Genomic DNA, 9,403 nt, shown 5'->3' with positions numbered 1-9,403 from the left:
AAGCAGTCACCCACCCTACATAATAATCCAATTTCTTCCTGACAGGATCATACAATTTAATCAAGAGGGGAAGGCAGGATTCATCTTAGGTTTTCTGGTTTCACTTTGTGCAATCCAGCCACTAAATGGGTGTTTGTTTCTCTCTCCTTTTTACATCAAATGTTAATGAAACCGGTCTGTGGTTGTATTCCCGCCTGGAAAAGACCTGGCCTGGCAGTTTGGGCTGGACATTTCCTATTTGAGCAGGACCAAGATTGATTTGCATCAGGCTTGTCTCTATCTAGAATGACACAGTGGGTGAAAAATTATAGTATGGAATGTGTCCCAGAGCGATTGCCAGTTGCTGAGATTAATTCAGGCATTCCTTCCATCACCTTGTTGTTTTTACTGTAGACACCCAAAGTGCGATGCATATGCTCAGACGTGTCCCGTTGCCACTGTGCCATAGGACTCAAGATATACCTCACGGATGAGACCAAAGTAGGTCGAAATCCATCTGGGGTTGCTTGTGTTCCCATCTGGATGGAACCTGGCCTGGCATTTTAGGCTGTACTGTGCCTACTGGAGCAGGACCAAGACAGATGTGCATAAGATGAGTCTTTGTGTAGAATGGCACAGTGGGCAAAAAAACAATGGTCTGGAATGTATCCTGGTAGTTAAAAACTCCTATGTTTGTTTTTCACTCCTGTGAGGCCAATCTCTCCCACAGAATAATGTTGGCTTACCTTATTACATTTAATACGTGCTACCACTATCTTTTGATAGGGAGCAGGTAGTAAATTCATGTTTGGTGTCTGAGGAATTCTCATTTAAAATCTGCTTCAATGGTAAAGTTGGATTTTAAGTTACAATTTTGAAATTGCCACTTTTAGAAAATTGGCATCTTCCTGCCCTATTTGGTGCCTGCAGCCTGTTCCTAGGTCACATGACTGGCTGTGAGTGGCAGATGACCTTTGTACATTCCTCCCTGACAGCCTCACAATAGAGTAATCAAATGTACCTGGATGGGCCTTTTCAGGTAGGATGGGGGGGGTGGAGCTGGGCACAGCCCTACTTGCAAGTCAATAGGGTATACTCTGCCTTCACACAAATAACTTAACAATAGTCTTTTGTGCCTGTAGCCAGTCTGGAGCCAGGAAAGGCAGGCATAGAAGCAGGGAATTCCAAGCAACGTCTCCTACTTCAAGAAGGCAACAGGTATAAAAAGGAGGCCCTCAGTCCCACTCTTCAGTTCACTTTCTGGACCCGCAGGACTCTCAGAGGACTGCCTGCTGTTATGGCCTGCTGTGTACGTCAAGACTGCTTTCCTGCATGAAGAAGGGCTGCTCTGCTGCCTGAAGTCTCCTTTGCACCCCAGAGGTCTGCCCTGCTGCATGAGCCCTGCACTTCACCTTGAACCCAGGACTTCGAGAGTGACTCCAAGGCCAAAACTCCAACCATTGTGAACCCACACCTGGGCCCTGTCTGAGTGAGTCCTGGCCCTCCAAGTGGTGCCCCTCCAGACCTGGACCCTTAGAAGTGGTGCGCTAAAAGTGCCCAGATAGCCCAAATCCAAAACTTGAAACTTATAAAAATTCTGGCAAAAAGTGCTTGGAGAACCGAGAGGAGATCGGAACCTACATGCTCCTGGATCTGCCAAAGATGCATCGCTGGTTAGCCTGACTTCGAGGCAGCTCACCGCTACGCTCTTGTCTGCAACAGCAAATCCTAGTTAGCAGCTCCTTGCAGAACACCTCATCAACAAGAATTAAGTGGGAAAATGCTTCCCCAACCTCAGTGCAAACAAGCATGGGCAAACCCAACAAATCTCACTATCCTATAGTGCATGCCCAGACCGACAACACTAAAAGCAGATGTGCCTTCACAGAGATCATACAGACAGGCAACACATACAGTCATACACAAAACAAACTGGCCAACAGACACACAGACAGCATGCATACATGTACCGCACCTGCAGCGCACACAGGTGCCCATGCACACATGCATGTGCTGCAGGCTTATCAGCAGGTTACAGAAACAGTGAAATATACCAATCCTGCAGGCTCAGGCCTAGGATACAATAATACATATTGATAATAATGTAATTAATTATATCTCATTAGCCTCCACATAGTTCATGAATTAATTGCCTTAGGATTAATTAAGTGGCCTCATGCTGAAAAGATGATTTCAGCGAAAGAGCAACAATTATTCCTCTCTAAACCAGCCTGAATTATCAGCTAAACACCACAATTATAAATTGTCAACTCTTCAAATGCCTGAATAGAACAATGAGCATCTGTTAGGTCACCTGTTACCTTTTGGAAACTGTCAGCTGTTGCACTACATTCACAAGCCCTAGTTTTAATAGCTTTGTATTTGTTTGGACAAGAATCACTTTGTCAGAATTGGAAACTGAGCAACAGATCATGGGTTATGTGGCAAGTGAAGCAATATTCATGTGGAAAATCTGCAGCCACAGCATGTTTTTTTCAAATGACTTTAATATTATCAGAACTGCTGCCTGAGCATGAATACCGGTGTAATTTGCCTGCTACTGCTTCAATAGTTTCTTTGAAAATTAAGAGGCATCACTGCTGTAGATGAACTCGTGCAGGAATGCACTCATACCTGTTACTTAAGTTTTGTTTCTTATATAAATAAATGTACAACATGCAATCTCTTGTATTCAGTATCAACCCCACTTCTGCAATAGACTGATAAATTGATAGGCTAGAAAGGTGGCAAACTCCTTACGCAGATACTGAGCTGCACAGATGCTGAAACCATCACCATCATTCAATACTCTTTAATTTATTTAATTATTTTTATTTTATTTAATAAGGATTTAAGAAACACTTAAAGAAGGTTTGTATTATTAGTTTATTATTTGAGGTTTCAAAGTTATTATTCCATCAATTCACCAACATTTTTTGATAATTGTACGACAACCCAAAAATATGTTTAAAATCGTTGCCGTACATTAGAAATGGTTTGTTCTTTGATGTAGGGGTGTCAGCGTATTACAAAGCTTTACACTTCATTTGCAGGGCACGACCACATTCATGGTGCCATTCAAAATGTATTTTCCCATGTATTTTAACCTACTAGGTAACCAAGGTCCCCATGCATCTTAACCTACTATGTAACCAAGGTCCTCATGAATCTTAACCTACTAGGGAACCAAGGTCCCCATGCATTTTAACCTACTAGGGAACCAAGGTCCCCATGCATCTTAACCTACTAGGGAACCTAGGTCCCCATGCATCTTAACCTACTAGGGAACCTAGGTCCCCATGCATCTTAACCTAATAGGTAATCAAGATCCCCATGAATCTTAACCTACTAGGTAACCAAGGTCCCCATGCATCTTAACCTACTAGGTAATCAAGAACCCCATGAATCTTAACCTACTAGGTAACCAAGAACCCCATGCATCTTAACCTACTAGGTAACCAAGGTCCCCATGCATCTTAACCTACTATGTAACCAAGGTCCTCATGCATCTTAACCTACTATGTAACCAAGGTCCTCATGAATCTTAACCTACTAGGGAACCAAGGTCCCCATGCATTTTAACCTACTAGGGAACCAAGGTCCCCATGCATCTTAACCTACTAGGGAACCTAGGTCCCCATGCATCTTAACCTACTAGGGAACCTAGGTCCCCATGCATCTTAACCTAATAGGTAATCAAGATCCCCATGAATCTTAACCTACTAGGTAACCAAGGTCCCCATGCATCTTAACCTACTAGGTAATCAAGAACCCCATGAATCTTAACCTACTAGGTAACCAAGAACCCCATGCATCTTAACCTACTAGGTAACCAAGGTCCCCATGCATCTTAACCTACTATGTAACCAAGGTCCTCATGCATCTTAACCTACTATGTAACCAAGGTCCTCATGAATCTTAACCTACTAGGGAACCAAGGTCCCCATGCATTTTAACCTACTAGGGAACCAAGGTCCCCATGCATCTTAACCTACTAGGGAACCTAGGTCCCCATGCATCTTAACCTACTAGGGAACCTAGGTCCCCATGCATCTTAACCTAATAGGTAATCAAGATCCCCATGAATCTTAACCTACTAGGTAACCAAGGTCCCCATGCATCTTAACCTACTAGGTAATCAAGAACCCCATGAATCTTAACCTACTAGGTAACCAAGAACCCCATGCATCTTAACCTACTAGGTAACCAAGGTCCCCATGCATCTTAACCTACTAGGTAATCAAGGTCCCCATGCATCTTAACCTACTAGGTATCCAAGGTCCCCATGCATCTTAACCTACTAAGTATCCAAGGTCCTCATGCATCTTAACCTACTAGGTAACCAAGGTCCCCATGCATCTTAACCTACTAGGTAACCAAGGTCCCCATAAATCCAAAATGACAAAATGTTGTTTTCAGTATCCATTATAGCACTTACAAACATCAATTGTTACTAAACATAATTAATAAACTCTTGATGATTTGTACATAAGTACAGCCAATGTTCAAATCTGTAACATATAAATTCAGTCTCGATACTGCGCTAGGACCGATAGACATGTGCTTCAAATATAACTCTGCAACTTCCAACACAAAAGTTGTTGGTTGCTGCCATATAAGAAGGGTGTTTTCTTTCTCAATGAAACAGTGACTGAGGGCAGGGATGTTTCTTGGGAGATTTAGGTGTCATGGGTTTTTCTCCTAATCTCCATGCACTCAGTCACTCACACTTTTTGTCTGTCACAGAACCAAGGCTGACGGCTCACAGAACAGTAAAATCCTGTCTTTAGAATATCCAAAAATACAGTACAAAATGTCATTTGAGATTATTTGAATTTGGCCATTTTGAAAATCCCACCTAGAATGTAGTATGTGGAAGCTTGAGCATCACAGTTCTATTCTCCTCACTGCATCAGTGTGTACTGATAAGAACTTTTAGATATTTTTCCATGTTGGGTTCTCACTTCTTTCTTTCACTTCACACACCCTTATGAAAAAGCAGTTGTCCTTGTCTTGTTTCTCTCAGTATATATATTTTTAGTACTCCAAAAGGTCCAATTTTTTTCACTAAGTGCCATGAAGTAGACTTGATCTCTACAGAAAAAACACAAGTAAAATAAAAATACTATAAAAAAGTCTTGTGTTGCTCAGCACAACCTGAGACAGTGCTCTGTATGTCATCAAGTCTTGCATCCCTGGTTGAAATCGGTCCACAATACTGTTCTTGTGTAAGTCTCTGTGTGGCAGGGATCTTCAAACTGGGAGGGGTGGGCCCCCTGTGGGGGCTCAAGTGATCCGGGAGGTGGGGTGGCCCGGGCTGTGGCTAAAAGAAGCATTATGCTAATAGTAGGGCTTTGTTTTAAGCTGAAAAAATGAGCAGCAGTACCCTGCTCTGTAATGGGCCATCACTGACATGTTTTGTCATTCATATCCAAGCTGGGAGTATGTGTCAAAAGGAAAGGGACTCCAAATAATCTTCAAAACCCCACCCCCAACAATCACACTGTGGATACTTTACACCTGACCAGAATAGTATGTTTGGCATGATGTATTTGATTGCATTATTTAAACATTGCCAATTTAATAGAATAATTGTGAAAATGTGGAGGTGGGGGCAATGTTTTTTTCACTTGGGGGGCACGGCAGTAAAATGTTTGAAGACCACTGCTTTGTTGCCTTATATTTCATCCTTACTACAATGGAGAATGGATTGTCTACAAACTATCATTCATAAGGGCTACCTCTGTCCCTGTGTTTGTAGACGTCCCCTTTGTTAACACCGCCTCCAGTCTCCTGCCTCACTCTTCTTCAGTGTGACTTCTCCTGAATTACAAAGCTATTTTCCTAAAGAAGTGCAACTTTTTTGGCGGATTAGCTGCTCCCTTTTCGTGGATGGTCCCCTGATACACACAATTGCTTCTTCTAACTGATAATGAAGGCTAATGATACCCTTTAAGTAGGGAAGATCAAAAGAACTGTCTCTGAATTCGCACCGAAGGCCAAAAGGTACATTTACTGTTCTTTTTTCCAGGTACTGGTCAAATCATACCCTTTGTGCCTCTTGCAAACTTGCAAGCCACCATACAGGCACTTGATTTAGAAAACATTGACAGAAGGCAGCACTTTGCTTACTGGTCTCCCACAACTCTTATTTTCAATTAATTCTGTTTCTCTCGCTCAACAAATTGCTAGTCAAAGGACTTCTGAGTATATCTCGCCTACCGTGAAAGAACTGCATTGGCTCGCACTCTCCACTTCAAAGTTACTCATCTATAAAGCACTCCACTTGAGTAAACCCCTCTTCCTACCTTCTAAGCTCAGGATGTCCAGTGACACTCACACTTCCAGAAGCATCCCTCTGGAAAAGCTAGGCATTCAAAAGTTTCACAAAAAACATGTTTTTCAACAAACTTTCTGTGCCTTAGTCAAAGACTCTGGACAACTTCCCTTTGCACTTCAGACTTGCTTATGCATTGTTGCAATTCAGCAAAGGTCTCAAAAGCCACCTTTTCACAATCTTCCTACCATATTAGACTGTACCTTTTCAATCACCTTCTTTGCCCTACTGTGCTGCTGTGTGTCTGATTCCCTCTCTATCCATAAACGCCTGTTCCTAGAGTCATATTGTGAACAAAGGTGAAAGTCTATGTGTCCTTGCAAGCTGGCTGCTTACCCTGTTGCTATGTACAGCACTCTACTACTAACCTGGGCTAGGTTTGCATTATAAATACACCCCAATAAAATGAATAAAATATATTATTTTTAAAAGGAAGACTACTATATGGCTCAAATGTTGATCCACTAGGCACAGATGTCTTTATGAAAGTTTGTACCTATCAACAGCATTCAGCCAACTTCCCTTCTGAGGGTGAGACTGAACCATCCTCAAGCAATGACGGTATCCCTCTTAAGTTGTCAAAATTTGAACCTACAATGAAACACCAAAGAAATGTCCTCACATGGCCAATATTACCAGCTGTTGAGACCTAAAATGGTAAGCAAAACAGGTTGGGTAAATGACAAAAATGAAAGCTAAATTCTAATCGGAAGGAGCAGATCCTTGGAAAATGCTGAGAGAAATGGGCACTCTGGTACAATTCATAGGAGACATTTCAGTGGAAGGAATACCTGGGGTAGAGAGCTAAGTTCAACATTGCGGCATGCTGTGGATAAGATTTTCTATGCTAAACATTTGGAATGCTATTTCTTCATAGGCATCATAGCCTCCACACTCAAAGAGGCACCCAAAGGAACGAGATCCATCAAAAGCTACTAGGTCTGAGTATGCACTCGGCCCCTTGTTAATAATCAAGGGATGATTCCAGCCACCTTGGGTTAATGGGGACTTGTTTAGGTAGATGCCCAGGTCAATCCTCCTCTTCTTATTAGTTGGGTGGGAGTAGATAAGCCAGGATAGGGTGTTTTTCTGAATTAAGGGCTTCTGTGTGCAGGAGGCCACACTTCCCTTAATGATATTTTCCATTTCCAGATACTCCTCAGGAGGCAAAAAACTTACAATGCTGCCCTGGCAGCCATGTGGTGGCTCACAGAGAGCCTTGGCCAGGCAGACTGTCCCAAAGTCCCTTCCAGAGTCCAGACTGATCGCCTCGGCCCTGCAGCGCTGCGTGGTCCTCGCACTGCAGTATAACATACATGCACCATCAGTACAAGCAAGCTCGGCCACCTCGCATTCCCCAGTTGACAGTTTCTGGATCACTCCTCCCTTGTGCCATGTCCTCCCGCTGTCATCGCTGTAGAAGATCAGGGAATGTGGTTTTGTACAGAAAGGAAGGGGTATGCAGAAGCATTTGCGATGTTTGAAATAGGCATAGGCTGGGATGATCAGACGCCCACACTGTAACTGGATCCCATGTCCCGGTCCCACTGCAAAGGTTGCCCAGTCCACAATATCTGGTCCGATGACGTTTGTGGTCAGATCAGTCAACTGGCTCCATGTAGCACCAGAGTCCTTGCTAGTGACAAAGCACAATTTAGCTGCATTCTTTCCAGAGAGGATCTGGTAACTCTCTGTGCAGTGCAGACGCACACAATTGAAAAAGAGGAACACCATCTGGTTATCCCGGTCGTACACTGGGCAAGGGTTCATGGTCCGATATCCTGGCAACACCGCTGTCTTTATAGGCACCATACACTGCCACTAGAACAAGAAAGAAAAAAAATATACTTATGTCTTTACGTTTGAACTACTTTAATAAATTAATTAAAGTTGTTTCTTTTAAACATGAGAAGGTATTAAAATACTGAACAACACACAGCAAAGATCATGTCAAAAAAGTATAAATTGATGTACCAGGTACAATTTATAAATCCGAAAAAGTGCTAAGAAACAAAGATCAGCTGCACACAAGAGAGCAGACATTTTTAAATGAATGTGAGGCCACTGACTTTAACTGACAAAAATATAAGGTCCATACCCTGACATCAGGCACCCTTAGATGCCTGATGACACCATAGCACTTGAAGTTTGCCCAAAACTTAACTCCACAACCTTGTATTATTTGCTACTGAGGGCCAACAGAAGAGCAAGGTGTGTGTGCTACTGCCTTCAGGACCCCAGAGGCCAGAGGTAGCACTGCAGTGCCAGGGGTACCACAGGGCAAGCACGGAAAAGCCACTGCTACTACTGGCTACACTTAATCTTGTGAACTGCATCAGACTTTGGACTACACAGTCCGTCATACCTTCTCAACTCCTGCTTCATACACTGAGAAGCCCTATCTTGAATAATAATTTTGTAATTTTACACCGGAGACTACCCACTCTAATCTCACATCGTGACGTGGTCTTGATCTCAGGCTCAAACTGATACATCTCACGAGTGGCTCCATTTATCTTCCATGCAGGAATTTAAATGTTTAAGCCCCGTTACCTCTCCTTCATGTCATTGTTTGAGGTCAATACAATACCCCGATCCTTCGTTATTCACTCTTGCAAAGGGGGTGCCGGAACTGGGCAGAAGAACTGCCTCAACTTATACAGAGACAAAACTGAGATTCTTGTCTTCAGTAAACAGGCATGTATTTGGACTCAGGACTGATGTCTAACAGATCTTGGTTGCCATCCTCTTCCAGTCTCCAATTAGAGGAACTTAGATATAATCTTTCACACCTCTCTTAGCTTTTCACACATATGTGTAAGGTGGTGGCCACGTGCTTTTGCATTCTACACACACTTTGTAAGATTCTGCCCTTGCTCCCTGCCACCGACAGAAAAGTAATCATATAAGCCTTGATCACATCCAGAATCAATTACTGCAAGTCTCTCTTTCTACAGACTCTGGCAAACATCCTACTGCAAAGTCATCCAAAATGCAGCGGCCAATTTAATCCCTGAACTACCCAAACCGCTCCTCAAAACTCTCCACTGGCTTCCTGTTCACAAGAGCCTCACATATAAACCTCTT

The 9,403-nt window shown here is 42.9% G+C and overlaps 1 protein-coding gene across 1 annotated transcript in view; it reads right to left on the bottom strand.

Annotated features, from left to right (window-relative positions):
- Positions 1–2,846: 2,846 nt before the first annotated feature.
- NEU3 (neuraminidase 3) overlaps positions 2,847–9,403 on the bottom strand; it is a 28,506-nt gene continuing 21,949 nt past the window's right edge. Inside the window, exon 3 of the mRNA XM_069203815.1 lies at positions 2,847–8,137. Coding sequence (XP_069059916.1) covers positions 7,127–8,137 — 1,011 coding nt within the window. The 3' untranslated portion in view covers positions 2,847–7,126. The remainder of the gene's footprint in view (positions 8,138–9,403) is intronic.

The sequence above is a fragment of the Pleurodeles waltl genome, chromosome 8 (assembly GCF_031143425.1).
Source record: "Pleurodeles waltl isolate 20211129_DDA chromosome 8, aPleWal1.hap1.20221129, whole genome shotgun sequence".
In the NCBI taxonomy this organism is placed as follows: domain Eukaryota; kingdom Metazoa; phylum Chordata; class Amphibia; order Caudata; family Salamandridae; genus Pleurodeles; species Pleurodeles waltl.
This window is presented reverse-complemented; position numbering and strand designations above follow the sequence as displayed.